The sequence below is a fragment of the Colletotrichum siamense genome, assembly GCF_013390195.1.
Source record: "Colletotrichum siamense strain Cg363 chromosome Unknown KSG_Cg363_contig06, whole genome shotgun sequence".
Classification (NCBI taxonomy): domain Eukaryota; kingdom Fungi; phylum Ascomycota; class Sordariomycetes; order Glomerellales; family Glomerellaceae; genus Colletotrichum; species Colletotrichum siamense.
Window position 1 is genome coordinate 2,531,827 of NW_023501019.1, and position 24,784 is coordinate 2,556,610.

At 54.9% G+C, this 24,784-nt stretch overlaps 7 protein-coding genes across 7 annotated transcripts; 2 read left to right on the forward strand and 5 right to left on the reverse strand.

Moving 5' to 3' along the window:
* Positions 1-1,247: 1,247 nt before the first annotated feature.
* On the reverse strand, positions 1,248-1,691 carry CGCS363_v009658 (uncharacterized protein; the record flags this gene model as incomplete). Its single annotated transcript, XM_036641507.1, has 1 exon — positions 1,248-1,691. The coding sequence occupies one exon, from the start codon at positions 1,689-1,691 to the stop codon at positions 1,248-1,250; it is 444 nt and encodes a 147-aa protein (XP_036493273.1).
* Positions 1,692-6,382: 4,691 nt separating this feature from the next.
* CGCS363_v009659 (uncharacterized protein) lies at positions 6,383-7,000 on the reverse strand (the record flags this gene model as incomplete). Its single annotated transcript, XM_036641508.1, has 1 exon — positions 6,383-7,000. The coding sequence occupies one exon, from the start codon at positions 6,998-7,000 to the stop codon at positions 6,383-6,385; it is 618 nt and encodes a 205-aa protein (XP_036493274.1).
* A 2,333-nt stretch (positions 7,001-9,333) lies between these two features.
* yjhC (putative oxidoreductase YjhC) lies at positions 9,334-10,944 on the reverse strand (the record flags this gene model as incomplete). The annotated part of the gene is made up of 1 exon (XM_036641509.1): positions 9,334-10,944. The coding sequence occupies one exon, from the start codon at positions 10,942-10,944 to the stop codon at positions 9,334-9,336; it is 1,611 nt and encodes a 536-aa protein (XP_036492723.1).
* A 739-nt stretch (positions 10,945-11,683) lies between these two features.
* On the forward strand, positions 11,684-12,417 carry CGCS363_v009661 (Oligoribonuclease; the record flags this gene model as incomplete). The annotated part of the gene is made up of 2 exons (XM_036641510.1): positions 11,684-11,764; positions 11,815-12,417. 2 exons carry the CDS (start codon positions 11,684-11,686, stop codon positions 12,415-12,417), a joined length of 684 nt encoding a protein of 227 aa, XP_036492722.1.
* Positions 12,418-13,058: 641 nt separating this feature from the next.
* On the forward strand, positions 13,059-15,019 carry pgmA (Phosphoglucomutase; the record flags this gene model as incomplete). Its single annotated transcript, XM_036641511.1, has 5 exons — positions 13,059-13,111; positions 13,248-13,345; positions 13,403-13,606; positions 13,662-14,675; positions 14,727-15,019. The coding sequence occupies 5 exons, from the start codon at positions 13,059-13,061 to the stop codon at positions 15,017-15,019; spliced, it is 1,662 nt and encodes a 553-aa protein (XP_036492725.1).
* A 910-nt stretch (positions 15,020-15,929) lies between these two features.
* On the reverse strand, positions 15,930-17,818 carry CGCS363_v009663 (uncharacterized protein; the record flags this gene model as incomplete). The annotated part of the gene is made up of 8 exons (XM_036641512.1): positions 15,930-16,177; positions 16,303-16,430; positions 16,488-16,599; positions 16,656-16,885; positions 16,935-17,080; positions 17,128-17,198; positions 17,252-17,328; positions 17,385-17,818. 8 exons carry the CDS (start codon positions 17,816-17,818, stop codon positions 15,930-15,932), a joined length of 1,446 nt encoding a protein of 481 aa, XP_036492724.1.
* A 2,869-nt stretch (positions 17,819-20,687) lies between these two features.
* nhp-1 (Non-histone chromosomal protein 6) lies at positions 20,688-21,275 on the reverse strand (the record flags this gene model as incomplete). The annotated part of the gene is made up of 3 exons (XM_036641513.1): positions 20,688-20,717; positions 20,780-20,997; positions 21,212-21,275. 3 exons carry the CDS (start codon positions 21,273-21,275, stop codon positions 20,688-20,690), a joined length of 312 nt encoding a protein of 103 aa, XP_036492719.1.
* Positions 21,276-24,784: the final 3,509 nt, after the last annotated feature.

Sequence of the window (24,784 nt, forward strand, 5' to 3'; positions counted from 1 at the left end):
GAGCAACCTTCGCCGGACCACCCTCCAGTGCGGACGGCAGAAACGCAGATGTGCGAGCTGCCCCGCCACCTGATGTTCCACAGCGTCCCCAAAGACCCCTGGTTCCGGCTCCGCCTGCGGCGCAACCCCGAGCCCAAGGTCGGCTTCGGGATGCGGTTCTTCGTGGAGGCCGGCGCGAGCATGCTGCAGGTGGACTGGAGCGTCATGCCACAGCTGGAGACGGTGTTCCTCGACCTGCGGTCGTACGGGCGCGGGTACCGCGGTGCCCGCGGCAAGCCGGAAGACGAAGGCATCCGGCGCGGCGCGGCGGAGATGAGCCGCTGTCTGCGGCTGCAGGACCTGGTCATCGCGGGCCTGCGGAGCGGCGGTAAGTATGTGCGGTCGCCGGGGTGGGAGCTGTGTGACTGGGAGGTGGACGAGTGGGAGGTGGACGGGGAGGTCAACTGGGTCAAGGTGTTTTGCGGGGCTGTGAGGGAGGGCGGCCGGTTGGTGTTTATTGATCGCAGGGTCGTCGATGTGGATTGGGGGATGTGGAGGGTGAGGGCTCAGATTCAAGGTATGCTGCCCAAGGATCGCTCTGAGAAGAAAGGCGGCATGACCTACCCGGCTCATGTTGAAGAGGTTATGGGACCTAAGGACACGAATAACTAGGTGAGTGAGCGGGATTCTTTCTTTTCGATTAATCTCTTGATACTTGGTTGATTTGTAGCCATGATTCTGTCTTTTGGTTCGTCTATTCGATACACATCCTCCCAAGACCAATGTCCATCAGATGAATTGACGTCAGATGGTGATGGGAGCCCCTCCTCTGACCAGCGCAGAGCTGCTCATGCAGGCTCTACTCAGCAAGCGCCTCGTCGCGCGTGCGCAGGAAAGTCGAAGGGTTGTTGGAAATGAAGCAAATTGGAGCTGACGTTCTGTACACCGTCTGCCGGTCCTCGTCGCGGCTGCGCTATCGCTAATGATGCTGCTCCTCAAAACTCAATCGCCTGGGGTGAACCCCCGGCATGGTGGCGGTAACGCCCAACTCCCTGCTCCTCGCCTTTCGGTAATCATATTCATTCTGCCATCAATCATCAGCTCATGCACGCGATATCTTGACGCGGGCGTCGCTTACAAGTCGTCCGTCTCATAAGAAGCTACCACTCATAATCCCAAGCCCAACGACGATGAATCTCATCGCTTGCACGACGACTCATCCCCAGGCTCGGCTTGCTTCGTGAAGAACTGGCTCTCTCGTGGGCCACTCACTCCTCGTCGGCAGGCTCAGGCTCAGCCAGCACGCGCATCCTCGAAGCCTCCTCCTCGGAGTCGCCCGGGGGCGGCTTGTTGGGCTTGATGCCCTCCATCTGCAGATAGCGCACGAGGGTCTTGGTGGCGCAGGTAAGGTTGGCGTCGCGCTTCAGCTCGGCGTACGAGATATCGGGCTTCTCCTTGAGGACGCGCAGGACGGTCTTGACGTCGCGGTCGGAGAGGATGCGCGGGCGTCCGGGGCGGGGGCGGTCGCGGCCGGCCTGCTGGAGGCGGTAGCGCGTGACGATGCCCTTGATGGAGGACACGGGGACGTCCTCCTTGACGGAGATCTCCTTGAGCGACATGCCCAGCTCCGAGAGGACGGCGATGCGCGCACGCTTCTCCGGGGAGTACTGCGGCTTGCGCGGCTTAGGTTCCGGGGCAGCGCGTCGAGGCATGCTGGGCTGCTTCTGCTGTTGTGGCGGAGGCGGCGGTTGCGGTTGCCGCTGCGGCGGCTGGGTGAAGGTCGCGGTTTGCGTGGGCAGCAGGAGCTGCGTGTAGTTGTGCGCGTGGCCGTGGCCGTCGTGGTCAGCGACGGGGAAGAAGAAGGCGCTCGTTGTTGTGAGTGCGACCGAGGTGTCGACTGACGACGGAGGCCGTGGTCGTTGGACAACGAGGTTGCTGTTTGTGAGAGGGAGTTGTTTGTTGAGATGAGATGAAGACGGAAGTGAGAACGGCATGTCCAATTTTTTTTTTTTTTTTGCTTCACGGTCCGTGGATGACCCACTTTCTCGGGGTGGATCAGGGGTACAGCGCAGTTGTACTCGGGGTAGTGGATACGAGGGCTGCCTTGCCTTGCCTTGCCTTGCGGGCGGGGATGCACCCACTGGGGGCACAATGTTGATCTGATAGATATTGCGAGAATAAGCAAAACGGCGTTGAGATCTATCACCTTGGGGCTGTTTCTTTCTGGGCTTTCTGAGGGGGACCTTGTTGGAGCGATGACTGATGACTCTCTGCTGCCGTCCGTCACGTCAGCTGTGCTGCTGATGTATCCCCCTAAATCAGGTGATCAGACCACCACCTCAGACGCGTTCGGGCGACCTCGGCTAAACTCCGTATCAAGCGCCGCTTGGGGCGGAGGCCCGTCGATAACTCTATCCCCGTGCTCTACCTTAGGTAAGTAAAGTACCTTACCTGGGGAGCTCGCTCATTCGCCCACGACATCAGGACCTTGTCTTCTCATCCAACATCACCTGCTCTCTGCTTCATGAGATTACCATTCTTAGGCAAGATGCTAGACTCGCCATTGCACCGGCATATTTTGGGCCCCCCAGCGTGGATCTGCCTCTCCTCTTGGCAGGCGCTGCCAGGGGCCGGCCACCTGGGCGTTAGCCGCGAAGTCGCGACCGTGCCACCAACCGTGGAACCACCGTCCTTTGACCAAGATACGCGTAGTGCTTCGGCTGCTGGTCACAACGGCGGCTGTCTGATTGAAACACCAAAAGGAAGGACTCGGTCAACAGGCGCATGGAAAGAAAGACAGCCAGGCCTATCGGCCGCGTTCGGTATCCCAAGACAGTGGTAGTGGTATTGGATACATTCTAGCCTTTGTCCACTGCCACCATATGAGCACTGACGGTAGCACAATGTGAACAGACGGCCTTGTATTGTCTCATAAATCAACATCGAATAAACACACAATGTGATATCTGATTCAGATGGCTTTCTTTTGCAAGCCGGTTCTTTTCCCTGTGGTCCGGTCATTTTTTACCTTTGCTTTTTTCCTTGCCCCTCTTCCCAACAGGCGCTCCAACCAAGGAGCCCCCGCCCGTGGTCAGATACTAGTCCTGTGGCCGGCTGATTTTACTTCGCCGCCGGGAATCGTGGCTAGCTGAAGTGTCCACCATATCTTGAGCACTGCGTCATTCTTGGACATCCAAGGCCAGGTGATCTCGGTGGACGCCACAGAAGAGCAAGCCACAGCACCACGGATGTGCTGTTCATTCATACGTGCCGAGTGTGCCTGGATCAATTGAATCAGCACACAAGTCAAGTTCTCCAATTCTCGTTCGTCGGTCTTGAGATCCTACACGGATCCGTGGATTATTGAACTAGACCGCTAGGGTGAAGAGTTCTCGGGTGACATCCCTCCCCGACACCAGAACAACCATGGCGAATCTTAGCCGCATGGTTCAGAATAAGGCCCAATGGAGACGTGGTAAAGACAAAGATGCGAGACTACAACGTGCCGTAGTGAGACAGCTAAGGGTGGAGGAAATTTGTGATCGAACACGGGAGCTGTATCAACTAATGATGATGACGGACTACAAAGGGGACATGTAGAGAATCTCGCTGCACTATGCACCAAGAAGCAGAAGAAAACTCTCACCAGCGGCTGGCCAAGTCGTGGGCTAAATGTCATTTATTTTACAGATATAGAGCCGATACCTTGTCCAGAGTTTCGAGACCAACATTGGCGGCTCAGTCAACCCAATTGAGACGATCAATCAATGGCTCACTGGTGATATGCGTTGGTGACTTCAACCTTGAATCAGCTTCTAATTTATTTCATTGATTCGATCAAGCTAGGCTTTGACACAAAAACACAGTTAGTTAATTTTGCAGCTTGCTATATTCAGCTATAGTATCCAAGGTATTTAAATGCTCTTGTGAACCCTTTCAATTGAAATGTTCTTCACCAGAAATGCTAGGTGGCAAACCATGTTTGAATGTTCCTTGGTCGTAGGATTCAACTCTAGGAAAGAAGTCTAGATACCAGAGTGGTAGAGAGCACGCGGCGACACTCCATGAGCCATTGCAAGATAGTAGCAGATGTAAAATACTGGATCTATAGTATGAGACCCATATCAACAACGCAAAATGACGGACTGCAAAAGCCGTACATGCGTACAATTGCTACAGACTATGACAGGGACACATTCCATTTAGCTTAGTCAAAGGCCAGAGGTACTGAGTGAGCTAACGAGATGGACGTTGGGCACCGTACTTTGTTCCTGTTTAATTGCTTACTTGAATAAGCTAGTCAGCTACTTTATAGGTAGATCGCACGCTGCATCCAGTGAACATTGAATTCAATAACGCCAACCTGTAGCTCAGAATTCTGCTTTACTTTACATTAAACAAAACTTTTACCTGTATTTTAATCATTCATGTAAAGATCTAGAGAATTTGAAAACGAGCAATAAAACTCCTCTGGAACTCGTGGTCTAGCATCTGGTTCAGTGCCGAGATGTGCTCATTAGCGGTAGTGTAGAAGGTCCAAAAGGATAGATAAATATTCCTGTTCGTATCCATGCATATCAAAGACAATGTTCACAGAATGACTGTTTACGACACCGAATAAACAAACAGATGTAATGGTGGACGGCGGGAGACGGCTGGTTGCGGCGTTCACTGCCAGGAGGCAGCTAAGACGCAATAGTTGCTGATGTCTGGGCGGCGTCGTCAGCAGGTTAGGAAACATGAGCAATCTTCATTCTCTGGAGATCCAGTGACACTAACAGACGACGTATTTAAACTGACTCAAACTATCATGGAATTTCGCGAGTCCCACAGGTACGTCATGTGAACTCCGCCACGTGCTCCCGTGGTTCCGTATCGAGGGGTATAAATAATCTTTGACAACACAGAAATGTTGAATCTGGCCAAAATGAGTCTCTGGGTCTGCCTTGTAAGATCAATACGATCAGAACGTCGAATCCCACCTAGTGAGGCGTTTGCTCTAGATTTAGGAATTAGACAAAACAAAAAACAGTCTTATTCAGAACTGGGTACATATGCATTCAGCAAGCATACGTGGTTGAATGAACGGAAAATGTACGATGATGGACGATAAAACCACCTAGTGATTCATTTTATTAGCCGCCGTCACGCGTGTGACGTTTTAGAATGGGCTACACTCGTTACTGAAACCTGCGTATCTCGCGGATGAGAAAGACCGTCACGGGAAGATTTTGTGCGAATTGTTGTCAAAAGCGGGATTCGTCTTACCCGTCGTACAAATATAGGCATTGCAACAGGCTTCTCCGTCAGTTAAAGCTCGAGGCTCAGAAATCTCCGCCTTCCCCTATCACATCTCACTTGCTAAAGCCAGCAACGCGTCGACGCATCAACAGACTAACGACTGAAGGTTGAAAGAGCGGCCGGTTCAATTCTCGTGACACGCATAAAAATCGTGCACCCGTGGGTATTCTGAAGAACACTTTAGGAACCTCTTTATGCTATCAATCCAGACGGAATATGGTTTACTCTAGGCATCCTATCCGGATGGCATCACACAAGCAGGCATCACAGACCGCATTGAATAGACTGTGATCAACGAGAATACACCAAAGTAGACGATGATGGACGTCTGGTCGCGTCTTTCATAGTTGCGGTAGTAGATTGTGACGTCTTTTGGTAGTCGTTCTCCGATGCTTGATGAGGATCATAAGGTTGATATTCAAGCACAACGCAACTATCAGGGGACGCATTTGATTTCCCTACCTCGGCCAGACTACAACAACTGACTTGAATATATGAACACTCGCCGCTTCTACCATGGCCGGTGTGCCTACATAAACCCAGTCTCTAATTTGCGAGAGAGATGGGGCCAATCTTCTTCCGGGGGCTGCGACATTCACATTGAAAAACAATATTCCAATTACATACGTTCTTATTCCCAAAATGAAGAGGCAACAACCTCGTCAGACGTGCGCGGGCGGCAAATGACCGAATACGTGGTCACATCATCTACAAGGGAGGGCAGTGATCAACAACCATGAACACTAGGATACTGCGATGATCGGCTTCTTATACTGACAAATGGAGCTCAGGGGTACACAGCTAGACTCGTGAATTTCATGTATTGAGAAAACAGTGTTTCTGAAGACCACATTGTGTTGGTTGATGAGTTTTCGTTGGCATTGTGCTCTTGAATCCATACAAGCTTCTCATCTGTGCAATCGAGCACTGTTGGGGAGATCATCACTGGGAAGACTCATGTAGGTCTCATATGAGTCTCTCACAGTGATCACGTATTGTCTCGACAGCTCAGTTGTCTTGCTACTTTATATTCATACCCTTATAGTCATGCGTAGGCACAAAAGCCACCTTTTTTCATCCACCACACTCACACTCAATCGCCTCACTGCTTCTTGGCAGCCTGCTCCGCCATAAACTTCTCATAATCCGCCTGCCTCTCGGGGCTGACCTTCATAAACGGAATGTCGTCCTTCATCTCCTCGCCGTTGACCTCGACGGGCTTCGCAGGCTGCAGGCAGAAGATGACCCTTGCCCACTGATCCGTCGCGTTCTTCCAGCCGTGCATCGTCCCCCTCTGGATCATGATCTCGCCCTCCTTCAGCGTGCGCATCGCCCCGTCGTCGAGGTGGCACTCGACCTCGCCCTTGAGCACGATGCCGTAGTCGAGCGACTCGGTGCGGTGCATCATGGGCCCCGTGTGCGGGCCGAAGTCGACGACGCGCAGGACGCTGCCCGAGGGGAGGTGGAGCGTGGGCATGCGCGGGTGGTTGGCCGAGTAGGCCGTCAGGTCTTGCTCGCCGTCCATGTTGATTGGTTGGCCCGGGGTGGTGAAGCAGGTGTGGAAGTACATGTTGGGCAGCGGGTCCGGGGTGACGTGGACCGGGAAGGCATCCGAGAAGACGGCGCGGCCTTGCTCGTTGTGGGTTGTGATGTGGCGAGAGACCGGGCCGAACGGCAGCTCGTCGGCGGACGGTGCGGGAGGGGCTCCGGAAGACGACATGGTTGCGGCGGCAGTGCTTGTGCTCTTTTGGCGAAGGTGCCAAGACTCGAAGCTAGTATTCGGAGCTAAGACGCAGGGAGGGCGCAAGGTTCGGTGACAGGTCTGACGGGGAGAAGCGTGGGTTGCGAGTGGACGGAGTGAAAGTGACGTGCGCGTCTAAGGGGTTCTTATTCTTCGAGATTGAAAGCTTCCTCGGTATCGTCTGATATGTTCAGCGAGAGAAGACTAATCAATGCCGTCCTCGGTTTCTTTGAGTTGCGATTGGAAGGAGGTGGGATGGGACGGAGGGGTCTTTTATGAAGGCAGCTGCAGGTTGTGCATATGCTACGGCCGTTGCCTTTTGCGGCGCACGGGACCTCGGGGGCACTCGCCGACGCGGTGCGGTGTGTCTTCGCTCCTCCCTAGCCAGCTGGCACTGCTTTAGATCCAATGTGTGTCTTCATTGTTGTCCTCTCAGCTGACACAAGACGAATAGCTGCATCCTGCGCGTCTTGTTTGCCGCAGAAGTTTTGGAGATGGCCGCATGTCTCGTGCTTGGCTCAGCTCAACTGGCTGAAGTCGAGACGGAGGCTGGGAGAGGACAAGGTTCGTCTCGTCCAAGTGCTGACGCCACTCTGCTGCCCAGCGCACTTTCAATGTGCAGAAGGAATTAGACCCCGAGCCTTGCAGTACCGCGGCGCACAAGAGTGAGAGTGAGGAGCCGTTAGCTCAGTGGCTGACTACCCCGCGGCAAGGTGCCGCCGCTATCTCAACATTTTTCTGGCGTTTTGGGAATTGGGATTCGACGTGCAGGCCGCGGCAGGGATGGCTTCACCAATGGTGAGGGGGAGCTCCTCTGAAACGGGTCATGGTTTCTGGAGTTGTCGCTTGGCGCTTGGGCGGCACTATGTAATTGAGCTTCGGGGAAGCTAGCAAGCGGCACTTCTCGTTGATTGAGTCGGGGAGTCTTCAGCATATGGGGGAATAGACTTTGGGGTTCATATTGCTTCAGCTTGGCAGTGGATACGCGCTCCCCGATGAACCCGTCAGACCGGAGTTCGCGAGAAGTCGCGTCGCTGGGACCGAGTCGAGCGACTCATGTCACCGGCGGTTGGCTCCGTCGGAGCTCATCTAACAAACCGGCACTATGACCTGCTGTGTTATGGATTTTGTGCACACATCGTATTGTTTTCGAGCCAAGATGGTGCGGCTTTCGACGGACTTTTGGATTGCGTGAAAGAAATTCCGCATTCAATTACACATCATCTTTGATCTGACGATGAAAACAATCGAGAATTAGATGACATATGCCTGGCTGTCAGATATTGTGGTCCGGTTTGGCACAATTTGATCCGAACTTCGGGGAAGGGCCGACAGATTCTGGAACTGTTCCAAACAACGGCCTGCAACGGCTCGAGACATTGCCTCTCAGAACCGCCAACCTTTGGCCTCAACGACATAAAAGCAATTTTCCCGAAAACGAGTGCTCCGTATTGATTCGACATGCCCTGTGCCGGCAACCTCCCCGGCAGAATCGCTTTGCTGCCAATGACGGGGAGAGAGACCGGCGGGGACGGCCGTTACCAGTGATCATCGCGGAGATGGACATCAAGATCCAGCTCATAACCTTGACGGGGAGCAGGTGCGCCAAATTTGAATCGTGTTGCCTCTGAACGCTGTCCGAGGATCGAAAAATAAGCGCCAGTGCTCAAGCTTCTGGGCTCAAGATGCGACTGGATGAAGAGCCCGCCATGTCTGATGATATTGTCTAGACATAAAGTCTGGCGCGGACAAGACCGCCGGGAAGGGCTTAGAAAATTGGGTGTCTTCGAGGTCTTGAAATCGTCAGAAGATGAGATCGCGCAATGAGGACGATCTTGCGAGTTGTCAACGTTGTCTGGCCTGCCCCTCAGCGGTTATGCCGCAACAGCAACAGTGCAATATTCAGCTGACCATTCACCCCAACGACTGCCACAGAGCTCGCCGCGGTTGGGACAGACAGGCCATAAACTCTCATTCCATACTATGAGACGCAAGATGAGATGACTTTGGTGGCAACCCAACGTCTGCACATGAAATATCGAGAGAGCAGGGGCGCACACGCGTTCCTTCACACCGTTCTATGGCACCGCAGAGCTAGTTTGATGCTCGAGAGACTCATGTCGGGGAGAAACCGTCGGCGACGTGTCCCCGACGCGGCGGCATGACAGCAGTCTTTGATTCTGCACAACTTCGGGAGCAATTCCTATATGGTCGTGCCTCTGTCCTGGCGTCCTGGGTATTCAACACATCGGCCAGAGGCGGTGATGTTGGCCGAGAACGACAACGGAAGTCTTCCCCGAGAGCAAGCTGATTCAAGCGTTGCCCGTGTTGGCAACCTTACTTGCCCACCAAGGCTCCCAGTCAACGACCTTCTTGCCCGTCCTAGCCTCTTCTGCCGCGAAAACCATGGCGTGCGACCGGATTACTTCTTCCAGGGTGCACCCGATATACTCATTCTGCGCTCTTTCGGCGGTCCAACCGTGGTTCTTCACGCGGTCAACAGCCAGAATGAACTGTCGCGCAAGTCCCTTGTCACCGCCACCGTGGCCAGCGTCCTCAATCGTCGGGTGATAGGTCTGAGTGGTACCAGTGTTGAAGTCTTCGATGGTGATGGTGCGGGAATCGGCGTAAATCTCGCCATCGACGCCATAAACGTGCGTGTATCTCTCGCAGATTTTCTTTGTGTGCGCAACCATATGGAGTGTAGCTGACTTGGAGAGCTTAGGCGCTTCAGATTCGGCTGCAACGTCGTCCCAGCTCATGGTCACCGTCTGTTCATCGCAAACGTTGTTGTCTGCATCAAACACACATCGGCCAAACCAGTTCCGCGATGAGACAACTTCTTTCGGGGTCGAATCGTCGTAGTCTTCCGCAAGCTTCGAAGCCAGCACCTTGTTTCGCTCGGAAGCGGTCCCGAAGTCCTCGATTTCGGGGAGCACAATGCTGACGGGCCAGTCAGTGTTCCCCGATGCCAAACCTTTGAGGTCTGGACCAAGGTAGATATTCTTCGCCGAGTACTTGCATCCATTGCCACCTAACGGGCAGGACAGACAATTGGTTGCGTTTCCTGCTGCTGCAGGTTTGCGGCTCTTTCTGAAAAGCTGAAGCGAGCCGCTTGAAGATACGGTGGACGGAAGATGAGGTGTCCCCTGTCCCGCCTTTATCGGGGCGCTGAGAAGCCAAAGGAGGAGATCAATATCGTGACAGCTTTTGGTTAGCAAACTTGGGGCAGTTGTTTTCTCGTTCCGCCAGTTGCCGCGGACGTAGGAGTGGGTAAAATGCCACCAGCCCACCGGTTCTGTGTGGACGATGTTGAGAATGTCGCCAATGGCACGTTCTTCCAGCAGCAACTTGCGAAGCAGCATGTTGTGCGGGCTGTAGCGGAGGACATGGCCGATGGAGAAGACATTTTTGGGTTCCTGGCCAGCAGGAGGTTTCAGCGCCGTGTACATGTCGAGACAGTCTTCCAGAGACGTTGCTAGAGGCTTCTCGCACATCACGTGCAGGCCGAGCGGAGCAACTCCAACCACGACGTCGCGGTGCATCTCATCCAGGACGCAAATGAAGATGGCGTCGACCCCAGGTGGTACCGTCTCGCCGGCAGCTTCTCTCTCACGGCGGTTCGTCTCGTATGATACGAATTCGGTCCAGTCCGCGAACTGTTGGCCTTCTTGTGGAGGACTAGAGCCCCAGATGTATCTCCGGCCGAACGTTTGGCGCTTATAGGCGATGGGCTCAGCAACGGCGGCCACGACACCGTTGCTGGATGTCTCTGTTGCGGTGGCATATGCCTGGCCTCTTGAGCCGGCGCCGATGATGAGGATGCGCGGTGGGGAATCGGACATTGGAGGTTTCTCTGGCGGCACAATCGTGGGTTCTGCGGGCACCGCAACGGGCGAGCCCGACTTTTTGATGGATGACATTTTGGATTCTTTGTCGAAGGACGCCAAGTAGCTCGACGGACACTGGTTCTGGAGGAGCTTGGTCCCTTGACCTTGCGACTTCACGGGTGCTGGTTCAATCTCTGCTTTATGTAGCTGGTGCTGGACGGTGTAATCTCTGATGTTGAGGAAACGAGGAAGGTACAACACGGTCACGATAGGTAAGGCAGATAAGCATGGATGAGTGAAGATGGGAAAGAGCAATGGCGGTTCACAGCTGTCGGATCGCATTGCCAAGCGGGGCGATCTGCGGCGTCTGACCAATCAACGGTCTCGCATTTGAAGTGCCCGGTATCCGGGCCGGGCTTATCTTATCTGTCGTTATCTTATCTAAGAAAGCGCAACAAGAAGCTACGCTCCGCGTTTGAGATGGCGGGGTGGCAGCTTCCCCCTCTGGCTCTGGCGGTGAGTCGGGAAGACCTGGCCTGGCATGAAAGTGTCACTTTCAGTGGAAAGGTGCTGCCACCCGATCGCCAAATGCCTCGTGCGCCACCATAGTGATGTAACGATGCGGGCAGCCACACTTGACCGTTTGGAGCTGTCCCGGTTCGACCCCACCTGCTGCAGTCCTTTCTATACCTTACCTAGTGCTTCTCGGCCGAGCCTACCTTGCCTATCTACTGCAGAAAGAGATTTCGCGAATACCTTCAGGCCGTCTAAGTCACGCGAACAACCGGAAGCCAGGAATCTTACTTGAGAGAATCAGTCAGCAGCAACCACCATGGACTTTCTCAAACCCAAAGCGCTCGCACCCAAGATGCAGTCCGCATCAGACGGTCCTCTTGTCTGGATCGACTGTGAGGTGAGTCTGACCAGTCTGAAGAAACAGAACCCGGCTAACACATCTCCAAGATGACTGGCCTGGACCCGGACGAGGAGGAAATCATTGAGATATTCTGCATCATCACAACTGGCAACCTAGAAGTCGTTGACCCCGAGGGCTGGGGCTGCGTGGTCCACCAGTCAGAGGAACGCATGGCACAGATGGACGACTGGTGCACCAAGACGCACGGAAACAGCGGCCTGACCGCGGCGGTCATCAAGTCGACAACGACGCCGGAGCAAGCGGCGGACGAGCTTCTGGCGTACGTCAAGCGGCACGTCCCGGAGAAGCGGACGGCGCTACTAGCCGGCAACAGCGTGCATGCTGACCGGTCATTCCTGGTCAAGGAGCCGTACCGGAAGGTCATGGACCACCTTCACTACCGCATCTTGGACGTCAGTTCCATCAAGGAGGCGGCGAAACGGTGGGCCCCGACACAGGTGTTGGACAACGTGCCTGTCAAGCAGGGGCTGCACCAGGCCAAGGAGGACATCCTCGAGAGCATTGCCGAAGCCAAGTACTACAGGGAGGCCATTTTTGGATTGACATGGAGACGGGGGGACGGCAGCGCCCAGGAGACACCGTTGACCGAGACGGACGAGGACGAGGCTTGGGCGGACAACCTGCTGTAGAGGATGCACCTATTTGGTGAATATCAAAGTTGAATAGGATCAATCGAGGTGGCCCCTTGAATGCAAGTAGATGATGAACCAACACCTGCACACGCACTAGGAGTTCGAGTGACAGTAAGCCAACTGGATGAATACTGTATCGCCAGCCAAATTGGGACTGCACCAAACAGTGCGTTAACACGAGCTCCCCAGCCCCGCATTGATTCGCCAGCATTCCCTGCGCTGAGGCGGTATGCGATGCCCCTGGCGGGGTGAGGGGCCTCTCAGCAGAGCTGCCCCTCCTTTGCTGGAAGCGACCCCGCCCACGTCGACGCTGAGAATGATATCACTGGCCAAGCAACAGTCGTGAACCCCCACTATCCAGCAAAATCGATCCTGGCCTATCGTATCGCACTATCGATTCACTGTTGCTGCCACTCACCTGCCTCACCGCAGCAAGCTTCCCAGGCCAGCGCCCCTCATTCACCTGGACCGGCCATGGCCCCCTGGTCGGCTCTGGTCTGGCCCAGTCAATTCGAGTTGCCGTACCTACGCTCAACCCATACCTACCTACAAAGACAACCCAAACCTCAACAACCTCCTTTTCCTCCTTCATCTCGTCCTCCTCCAGCACCATCGTTTACGTGGCATTGCATATCATCATGGACGTTCAGACTGTCGAGTTCAAGCCCTTCCAGGACCAGAAGCCCGGAACGTACGTATCCCAAGCAAGAAAAGTTCCCCTCTGACGTTATTCCCAACGCCAATCACCCCAACTTTTGCTACCCCGCCATAGCTCCCACCTCGCACGCTGCATCCTCGATCGAGACGCACCGCTGACAATGCCATAGTTCTGGTCTTCGCAAGAAGGTCACCGTTTTCCAGCAGCCTCACTACAGCGAGGCTTTCGTCACGAGCATTCTGCTTTCCATCCCCGAGGGTGTTGAGGGTAAACAAACTCCCACGCGTCGTGGCGACTCCCGAAACTGACAGACCGCCTTCCCAGGCTCTTTCCTCGTCATCGGTGGTGACGGTCGCTTCTGGAACCCCGAGGTCGTCCAATTGATTGCCAAGATTGGCGCCGCCTACGGTGTCAAGAAGCTCCTTATCGGCCAGAACGGTATTCTGTCCACCCCCGCCGCCAGCCATGTCATCCGCAAGCGCAAGGCCACCGGTGGTATCCTCCTGACGGCCAGCCACAACCCCGGCGGTAAGAGCACACTCCCCTTCAATCCATCTGCCACAAGCTAAGATAGCTCCAACAGGTCCCAAGAACGACTTCGGCATCAAGTACAACCTTGCCAACGGTGGCCCGGCCCCCGAGTCCGTCACCAACAAGATCTACGAGGCGTCCAAGACCCTCACTTCCTACAAGATCGCCTCCATCCCCGATGTCGACATCGCCACCATTGGCACCAAGACCTACGGTTCCCTCGAGGTCGAGATCGTTGATAGCACCACCGACTACGTTGAGATGCTCAAGGACATTTTCGACTTCGACCTCATCCGCAAATTCTTCCAGACCCACCCCGACTTCAAGGTCCTGTTCGACGGTCTGCACGGTGTCACTGGCCCCTACGGTACCGCCATCTTCGAGAAGGAGCTTGGCCTTAAGGGCGCCACTCAGAACTGTGTCCCCAGCCCCGACTTCAACGGCGGCCACCCCGACCCCAACCTGACCTACGCCCACTCTCTGGTCGAGGTCGTCGACAAGAACAATATTCCCTTCGGTGCTGCCTCTGACGGCGATGGTGACCGCAACATGATCTACGGCGCCAACGCCTTCGTCTCCCCTGGCGACTCCCTGGCCATCATCGCCCACCACGCCCAGCTGATTCCTTACTTCAAGAAGAACGGCGTCTTCGGCCTTGCCCGTTCCATGCCCACCTCCGGCGCCGTCGACCTGGTCGCCAAGAAGCAGGGCCTCAACTGCTACGAGGTCCCCACCGGCTGGAAGTTCTTCTGCGCCCTCTTCGACGCCGACAAGCTGTCCATCTGCGGTGAGGAGTCTTTCGGTACTGGTAGCAACCACATCCGCGAGAAGGACGGTCTCTGGGCCGTTGTCGCCTGGTTGAACATCATTGCCGGTATCGGCGCCCAGAACCCCGATGTTACCCCCTCCATTAAGAAGATCCAGCAGGACTTCTGGACCGAGTACGGCCGCACCTTCTTCACCCGTTACGACTACGAGGATGTCGACAGCGAGGGTGCCAACAAGGTTGTCGGTGTCCTGAAGGACCTCGTTGCCGACCCCAATTTCATCGGCAGCAAGGTCGGAGGTATGTATCAGTTCCTACATGATGTCCAGAGCACGCAGCTAATATGTACAGACCGCACCGTCACTGGCGCCGGCAACTTCTCCTACACCGACCTCGACGGCTCCGTCTCCTCCAACCAGGGTCTGTACGCCACCTTCTCCTCGGGCAGCCGCATCATTGTCCGTCTCTCCGGAACCGGCTCCTCCGGCGCCACCATCCGCCTGTACCTCGAGCAGCACAGCAGCGACCCCGCCACCTACGACCAGGACGCTCAGGACTTCCTCAAGCCCGAGATCAAGATGGCCACGGACCTGCTCAAGTTCAAGGAGTTCATCGGCCGTGACGAGCCTGATGTCAAGACATAAGCGCGTGCAAGTTGCTGTATGATTCGGAACGAAGATAAAACAAGGAGGAGGAGGTAAAAAGGTGCGCTTCAGTATAGAGAAGCCCAGCATTGGTTTGCTGTGGATGATGTTACGATGGTACACGACAGCATAAATTGAATCAAATCAACCTAATAATTGCATGCTGCTTCTCAAGTTGTGGAACCTGTGCGGAGGGACGTATTGTTCAATTGCTCAATTGCAGGTACCTCATTTCTTTTGTTGCATTCTTTTCCAAGCTCATTATCATTAATCGTGCGTCATCAAAGATGGAAATAGTAGTAGAAGTGAATAAGTAGACATGAAAGAGAGGGTCTCTGTGGAAAAAGAAGACCAAGAAGAGCAAAGAGAAAGATAGGAAAAGAAAGAAAGGCAATGACAGCCAAACGCAATGCAAGAGAGAAACGCTACGCTCATGTCATGCCACAATCAAGGAAAAGCATGTCAACGAAGTAAAGCAAGATCAAAACGACATCACAATCATATCAGTCTTCCCAGGGTATCTCCATCAAGTCCAAACTTTTCCAGACCCGACAAGACAAAACGTATGCGAAGGGGCGAGGGAGGGAGATGGATGACCTGTTTCGAATAGCAAGGCGGTCTGCGCGCGGACCGCCGTAGAACACCAAGGAATCCCCTAGGTGAAGTGGATTTCCAGGGGCCTGATCCACGATTATTCCTGGAAATGGCGAGCCGGCGTGTGGGACGGGAGGTAGAGAGGTAACGTGGGTACGGTGGGATACGAAGCGGCTCCACCACGGGGAATCGGGGACCACGGCTGGAGTTTGTGTGGAGTATCGGGGCTGGTCGGGCGGCGAGATATCGATCGGTGGTGGAATATTGGGCCGGCCCTTCGTCAGTCGAGCTTCGGCCCGGTACTTCGCACGCACGACTACTTCGCACCCTCGATCGCCTCCATCGAAACTTCAGACGTGTCTTCAGGCGCGGGAGCAAAGACTTCGCGGAACCGTTTGGCCCCCTCGTCGGAGACAAAGTTGATCTCGAATGCGCCAGCTTGTCCCTTTCTTTGGTTCTGCTGGCGGTATCGGTGGCAGAAGACGTAGAGCTGGACGTCTTTGAGCCAGACGCGGTGATTGGATTTGCGTTGGAGCCAAGTCGGAGACGCAGACTGATGGGTTACTGAAGATTGTGAGTCGAGGTTAGAAACAACATTGGTGGGTCGAGGACAGAGGGGTTTTTAATAATTCTAGAGCGGACCAGGAACAGGAACTAGAGAGGGGGGTATATAGAGACGGAGGGCGTACCGAAGGCCGTCCAGACTGGGCATTGGCGGAGTTCACCCTCCCAAACGGCGGCATGCAGGCGGAGGCCCTTGGTTCCGGAGTCACGATAGACTATCAAAGAGTGTTTGAAGCCATCGTCAATAATTTGGCTGGATACAGACGTTAGTTTTGACGTACATGAGACCGGGGGATTGATGCAGCCTTACGCCTGGAAGAGTCTCTCCTCGCCTTTAAGCTTGAACTCTCTCGCGTTCATGTCGACTGTAAGGGCGTTCCTGGTTTTCAAGGAGACGAACGTGCAATGGAATAAGACCAGTTCTAGCGCACGTCAGATGCAAGCCACCAAGCCTGTTGGAACTTTGGTAACGGCTTACCTTCCCAAGTCTTGAAGCTCAGCCCAGCCCACAACTTCGGCATTCGGTCCACCTGACTCCACCGATTAAGATGCAGGGCGTTACTGTGTTCCCTGTGGATAACAAGCTCGTGGGTTCCACGGAGGCTGAACCATGGTGCACCCTGGTGGAATGTCCGAAGAAGGATATAAGGTGTCTGGTTCACCAAATTAAGGTACATCATGAGACAGAGACGATCGTCGTCAAACGGTCTAACGAGAGTTAGTACGGCTTATGCGTTGAGGCAATCTGTTGCCGTACCGCCTGAAGAGCATCTTGGTCTCCTTCGGGATATTAAGTTGGCCCCATGCTACAAACTGGCCGCGAGCTTCCGACGACCTGTTGTGCTTCAATGCCGTCCGAGAAGGTAGCGGGAGCGAGAAGATCTGTTCAGCCCAGTGCGCATTCTAGAGTCCCAGTCAGCAGAATATCGATCCACTATTGGGTAACGTACGGGATCTTGGAGCGTCGGCAGGATCATCACTTCTGGTCTGAGAACGGGACCGACCTGTGTGGACGGAGTGGCTGGCTGAACGTCAGCGAGATGAAACTTGAAATTAACCCAAGCAGTTGCGTACGAAGACCCCGCGCTTCTCGAAGTCCAATAATCCGTGTTCTCAGGCTCTCCAAGCCGTTGAGGTCGAAATTTGGCGACCTATACTCTTGTCAATATATCCCCACAGGAGGCACCCTCCACAGACTGTGGTTTACCTTATAAGGAGTTGCTTCAGACTGGTCAAAAAATGGTTATAAAGCAGAAAGCGTTGTGGCAAGGGCAGCCCGCCAACTTCTTGTGTCATCGTATGGTACATCTTCCGCCATCGCATTTCCTTGCTCAGCGTCCGGGTCTCATAAAAGTTGATGATGTCGCGGAGGGTCCTGGACAGACACGGAAGAACAATGTTGAGGTAGTTGAGTAGTATTGGCACTCGGTTGAAATGCATCTGGGATAGATCGGCCAGGTCTCGGAGAACCCTTGCACTGCTCCGCATCTCCTCGACAAGCATGGCGAGATGGCCGCCGTAGGTCTCCGGTAGCGCCTGGCGAAGACCTTCAAGATGCACTGACACCATATCGGCGCGCTCGGCCTCGAGGCAGCATCCTCGAAGGAGATGGAAGTCGGCTTTCTGTAGGCTCAGCTCCATTTTAGGCGGATTCGGCGGCGTCCTCGACTGGAATGGGTGATTATGATGCGATTCACCTTCTCATCGCTCGGCGGGATTCTCCAACCGTCGGTGCAAAGCCCGGCTGGTGCTTAAACTTCTGTGTGTTGTAGCAATGTTTTGCACAGGCGGCATGTAGTCCGAAAAGTAGACGAAAGCGATACTGAGCAGCTCACAAGATCTGACGATATATCGTCCTGAAATAGCGACAGACAATACAGTGATAAGAGAAGAGGAGTAAGAGGAGGCGACCCGCTTCCTGTGCTCGGCATGATCTTCCTCTGGTGGTAATGTGTGGCCACAACGGTAGGCGCTCACTCAATGGGTGGAAAGCGGCTGCAATTGCGATTCGGAGCTGCAGGTCTCGATTTTGGCGGCCAACCCGGGAACACACGCCACCACACCCTGCCAGACTCCGAATTCAGTCCTGCCTTTGGTTTCTGTGTTGGCAGTACGAGCGAACCCAAACACCAACACAGGCTGATCACATCTGACGTGTCGAGTGTTCCGTGGTTGGCAAGCACTGGCTGTTGTTTATGAAGAAGGCCGCCTCGAGTCGATTGAAGATTGGCTATGCCTTGTCGTCGGGTCTCAATGGCGGTTGCGACTATGCCCGGAGCTGAACGGGTGCAAGCTGGTTGGAGTTGAGTTTGGCATTCGGTGGCCTGCACTGACTTCACCGCCAACCGCGTTGTGTGTCAATCACTGCGGAGCACCGAGTCAACTGACCGATGCATACGCCGAATATATCAAGGCGGAACCACAAAACACACCGAAACCGAATGGACCGACGATCCAAAAATTGTTAGGAGAGGCTCTGTAAGAAACTCTGAAGAAGGAGGCCGAAAGGTAGGGAAAGAAAAGAGGGCACATCTGTCAGATTGCTGCCAAAGCAGAATGTGTGGGCTCAACACATATTGACCTGACGACCGACTAGCCAGAGCATGCCACGACTGCTGAGGATGACCCCATGGACCTGTATGCTTCCCCCTCTGCATGCATTAGACGTCCAAGACGGTGCGATGGACGAATGAGGCCGGGCCGGAGCCGGCGGGGTTCAGGCTTGGGCGACTAGCACTTGCATAAACTGGATAACGCAGATGAACACTTGCTTCTAGCAGAGACCTTCCGGGCACCGAAGGAAATTGGCTCATGGCCGGCATTTCGACGAAGGTATACACAGCGACTGGCTGACGGTTCTCATGTGTGCACCACGCGCCGAAGAGCTCGACAAGAACGGAGCGTAGGGGCGCAAAGGCAAAATAGCACAGCGTCGCATTGCTATCGTGCCCTCTTCGATCGTCGCTGGCGGTGCATCCAAATATACGGGGTTGAGTGTCGTAGACGCAACCCAGGAGACGAACAGGTCGTGGTAGGGCAAGTATCGTGGCAACCGACGACCGAGTGTTGACATATGCATGGTCAGATGCAGCACGATGCCATATCCTTCCACATTGGTCTGGTCGTTGATGCACTATGATTCTTGTCATCCCCGCAAATGCATGCGATGTGGCATCGGTCGCTTCTTCATTCGAACCGTTCGCGCGGGGTGCAATGCGCAGAGCCTCCTTCCCAGCGAGGCGAGGTAGTTCTGTCTGGTGCGCAAGACGGGATGACGGAACAATGGGACGGAACTTGACAAAGCCCTCCCTGATGCAAAGAGCTGCACCATATCGACCGGTTCATCTCATGAATAAATGCCCACCACCAGGAGTGGGCGAGATACTTTGGCATGTGGTGACAATTGGCTGGCGAAGCAGATCGGCGCAAACATCATCTGTCCCCATGCTAGAGAAGCAGGCTGTCGAGACTCGAATGCTCTGTCGACCCGCGCGACATGGTCGATGGAGATGCACGGTACGATTACGTGGGGATGGGAGGTTCGCGAAAGAATGAACGGAGGAGCTCTATTGCGGATGCTGCTGGCTTATGAAGGTCGAGAATGGACCTTGGAAGGAAGCGAGGGACAGGCGGTAACCTGACCAGAATCAGGCATCCATCTTGATTTTCGCTGGGAAGGCAGGAGGCAGCCAGCCTGCATCGACTCCTGCCTTCTATTGCGACGAGATACTGGATGCAGGAACCTCAGTGAGATGACCGGCCCCCTCCCATCTCGCGGTGTCTCAACACACCGAGACCACCCTGGCCCCGGCAATGGATCGGACGGGAAAGTGTGGAGATTTCGTCGCACCGTTTTCGGGTTTGCTAGTTTTCTTACCTAATCGGCAGCCACGAAAGCCTACCGGCTCACCACCATCTCGCCCTGACTTCCAGTCGCGGCACCCGCTCCATGGCTACCGATGCCGCCTTCGCCAGACACGGGCCACACAAGCCGCCCAAGTCGGCCCAAGGCCCCCGGACGGCACGGCAGGTCGACCCCGGCCGCGTGCACTCTGCATTAGTGGACAGGCCGATCCCAGCCGCTGTTCTGGCTTGCGTGCCTCCCCCCTTCACCCCCACGATACGATGCCCTGGCAATCAAGAGGATCAGGACATTCTGACTGGTTGACCGAAAATAAGGCCTGGACGTCCAGATCCTTGGGTCCGGGGAAGCGACCCTTCATTCAGTGAGCACGGTGCATCGGCCGATGACCATGTGTACACAACTTCTTTGCTTTGGTGCAGCATTGCAATTCGGAACGACGAAGCCAAGCCACTGAATACTTTACTTGTACAGGAGTTCTCAAATCGAGATATTCGTTATTTCATTGTGGCCCCGTTACCAGACGTGGTAACACTCGAGTAACACTCGAGAGCCTTCCCTGCCCCAAAACCATTTAAAGATAACCCATAATGGGCCATTCCACCATTGAACGCCGCGGCCCGAGATACAACAGAAACAACGAATACCCTAAGAAGACTCATCCTCCTCCTGGTCGGCCTTCAGTAGGACTAATTAGCTTCAGCACAACACATCAAGGGAGGTGCATGAGGGTATCTTACGTTGTAGGCCTGCTTCTCGTCCTCGTAGCGCTTCTTGTCGGCGGCAGCCTTGGCCTCGTACGGGGCGCGCTGCTTGTCGTTGAGGGCCTTCCAGCGCTCACCGAGGATCTTGCCGACCTGTCCGAACGAGATACCGGGGTTCTCCTCACGGACGTTCTCACGCTGCTCGTTGGCGAAGAACATGTAGGCGGAGAGGCCACGCTTGGGGGCGTTGGGGTCTGGATCAGTGTTAGACATAATCTGGTGAGTAGAGCAGAGACGACTGCGACACTGCGCCGTTAGGCTTCGCGAGAGCATGGCTGACGGCCGAGAACATCCGTTGGGCAGTCTTTCAAATGCCTTAGGAGATGTTCAAGGCCGTGGTGACCCAGCACTCGAGTAACCCGTCGACGAGACCGCGGTCGACTGAACGAGAGAAAGAGATAAACGTACCCTTCTTGCCGCGCTTCTTCTCGACCTTGCCGGCCGCGCCACGCTTGGTTGCTGCCTTAGGCATGTTGTCTATGAGAAAGCGATTAGTTTTGCTGAATGGCAGGAACTCGGCAGATGCAGCGTTTTCAAAAGAAAGTGGGTTGTATATTGCGCAGGGTTGGTGGCATTGCGCCGCGCACTGGGCAAGGCAGCGTTGCGCGATGGTGCGGATCCCTAGGCGCGGGTGGTGATGGGTCGCAAGTGCAATTGCGGTCGGCAACGCGCGATAATTGAGATTTGAAGCTCAAAGGCCTAGTAAAGAGATCGTGAAGCATACCTGAGCGGGGTTTTAAGAGATTGAGAGGGTGTTGTGGAATTCGGGGTCTGACGCGTCAAGCTCCGTTAGCTGTCAAGCTTCCTTTGGGTGAAGTTGAGGAAGATGGTTGAGGTGCGAAGAAAGATCGCGGAGGGGGATGCACGCTCCAAAGTCCGCCAGAAAGCCACAGGGTTTTGACTTTGAGCAAAAGTAAAGATGCGCAATATAATTGCGAAAATAACTTTTGGGCGTCGGAAGATATTGAGGGTATTGGATATGGGCGTGATGCTGAGGTGCAATGTGGATTGGGAGTGCGATAAGTACTCACAAGTAAGGTGCGCAGAGGCTGGTTGTATGTGTGTATTGCGAGAGAGTGGTTTGTATGGGAGGAGGATTTGGGTGGGAGATTTGTATGGGAAAAAGAAGAGGGAGGGAAACGTATGGGGGAGGGCCAAGCAGCCTTTTTACTATGGGGGAGTGATTGTGCGGCAGCAACGCGCCTTTCGCACTTGTTTTTGCTGGGAAGCCTGGGACTCTGCGGTCGACTGCGACTGGGGGGGTAAGGACGAGGGGTGGCACTGTGGGAAGTGGAAGGGGAAGGGGAAGGGGAAGGGGGTCACCTTGGTCTTGCTTGGTCTGGCGGCCTTGGGCTGGGCTAGTTCTGGCTGCTGAATGGGTGCAGCAGGCGAAAACTGGACTGCGCACTGGCGCACTGGGCAAAGGACTCTAGCAGCCGGGAGAAAATACTGGGAGGTGTGACTGGGCACACGCGGAAAAGGAGGAGCGAAAGGCAGGAGAGAGGAGAAGGACCGTGGAAACAGCAAGAGCAGGATGGGTGGGCGCGGCTTCCCTCCCTGAACTGTGAGGGCGAGGACTGACGCGGGCGGGAGGTGAGGTGGAAGAGACCAGCCAGAGGAGTCCAGAGTCCCCTTCCCTTCCTTCCCCCATCCTCCACCACCCATTTTACCCATCACCCCTCCAGCAAGTAGGTGCAAGTGCAAGCAAGTCAGTCTACCTGCCGTGCCAGTACCTACTGTCTACATAGTAAAAGCGCGCAGTATCCGTCAGGAAGGCACGGTATGGTGGGAAGGTGCGGGTAGTGTCTCATGTACCTCCCGGCCGACAAGACCAGGGAAGGTACCTCTCGTTCCTTCCACCTACCCTTCCTTTCCTACCTTACCCCTTCCTCCTACCGTCAGGGAAAGGCGGGGGACCGTCAATCAGCTTGCTGCTGCTTTTGCGCCATGTATCGTCTGGCCTTGGCTAGTACGGGAAGGGACCTTGCGCCTACCTCTGCTTGGTACGCGGTGTGTGCCCGCACGCAACCAGTACGTTGCGTAGGTTGGCCACACCAGACATGGCATGGCCTGGCGTGGGCACGCGCAGAGAGAGGTGAGAGGACGTATGTAGGACGCAGGCAGAGGCAACGAAATCGGCAGTCGCAGCGAGAAGCGGTAATGGGAGAGCAGCAACAAGAGCGACAGCAGCCGGGCACTGGCAAGTGGCAGCTGTGCCTGTGCCGCCTCACCTTCCTTCCTTGCCTTGCTTTGCTTTGCTTGCTACCTTACCTACCTTACTGCCAGGTGCGTTGCGTGCGTTGCGTCTTGCCTTGCCTCACGTCGCCGCCATCTTCCACTCTTCTTTCCGTCCCGTCTTTCCTGCCCATCCATTTGTCCCTGACCTTATCCTCTCCTCGCCTCCCTCCCCCCTCGCACCTGGCACCTCCTTGCTCTCCTGCCGCGTTCTATGCTAGTCGCTGCTATAAATGTGTGGTACTGTACAGGTACAAAGTGCGCGCGAAACTCCGCACCAAAGTACTGTACTTGCGCTTTGTACCTCCTGCCTCGGACTGGTTTTCGCACTGGCTACTTTGTCGCGCCTTCCCTTTGCCTCCGGCCAATGTACCTATCTTTTCTCTCCATGTGTGTCCGTCCGTCTGCCAGGCATGCCGCCTTCCTTGCACGCAACACCGGTCTTTCGACGTGCTTTTTATTTTCCCTCACTTTCAGATCCGGATTCTGGCTGGCTGGCTGGTTCAGTGTTCTGCCATTGACCCCACCTGCCGCCGCCTTCCGTCACCTGCACTGCGCTGTACCTGGCACAAACCACAATATTCCATCCACACAGACCATCCTAGGTAGCTTTCACTTCCAGCTCCAGCTCCTAGAGCTCCAATTCCCATCCCGCAGCCCGCAGCCACCGGACAGTCTTTTCAATTTTGCGCTCCCGTCATTTCAGTGTTTTCCTGGTCTCGTTCGATCCACTTTGCTGTGGATGAGGAGCTGTTGCATCGCTGGCTCTGAGTCGTTGGCATGCGAACATGTTGCGTATGCAGATACATACAACTTTGCCTGGAGGCTTCGTTTGCGCGTACGGTTCCAGGTCGTCCACTCCACTTACACGGATCAGCACCCGCGATTTCTTTGGCCGTCACTCACAATTCTTGCTCTTCGCTCCTCTGCATCACTTAAAACAGCCGGCTCCTCTCTCGCAACCCGGACACAATGCCCAGAAATTTCTGCGCCAGTCCATGTTACTTGCACCCTCCTCTACGGATACCTCACCTGGTCGAGTTGCAGTCCAGCTCCCTCCCTCAACCAAGCAAGCCATGGACCATACCATGGCAGCGTACCGTATGGATTCCTCACCTCTTGTTGCGGATACGGACACCTCCAGGCCGAAAGCACGCGCAGTGACACGCCTACCACCACTGACCGAACCAGGACTCGACCAGGCATAATCATTTCCTCTTCTTCACCGGCGCTAAGGCTGCCCCCCTACCGCCAATTGGCTTGCTGATAGGCAGGTTGGCCCAGCTTGCAAGTCGCCTTGCCGCCGCGGGTCCCTTGCTCCTAGACGAAGGGCATCAGCATAAGGTAGTCCGCGTCGCGCAGGCCAGAGAAGACGGGACTCGGAGGTGATTGCCAGAAGCCAGAAATCAATAATCAGCAACAGGCTTCGCCTCAACCCCTGCTGTACCGTCCCCTCCACACTCAGCTCTCGTCCCTTCTCACTGTACTGGGACAAGGTCATTCGGCTAATGTGAGCAGTGTCTCCCTGGCACTCGACGAGACTGCATCTCTTGTGTTAAAATTTTGGGACTGCGTCACTTACAAAGACCCTATCTATCAACGCAAACTTTGAATACGACAGACCGCACGTATACGACAAGAGGACCAGATTTGTTCCTATCTGCTGGGGCTGTGGATGCTGGTGACCTCATGCTTAGAGGCTTTCTCCATTTAGCGTCATATGTCGACAAGCTTCGCAGCATTCGG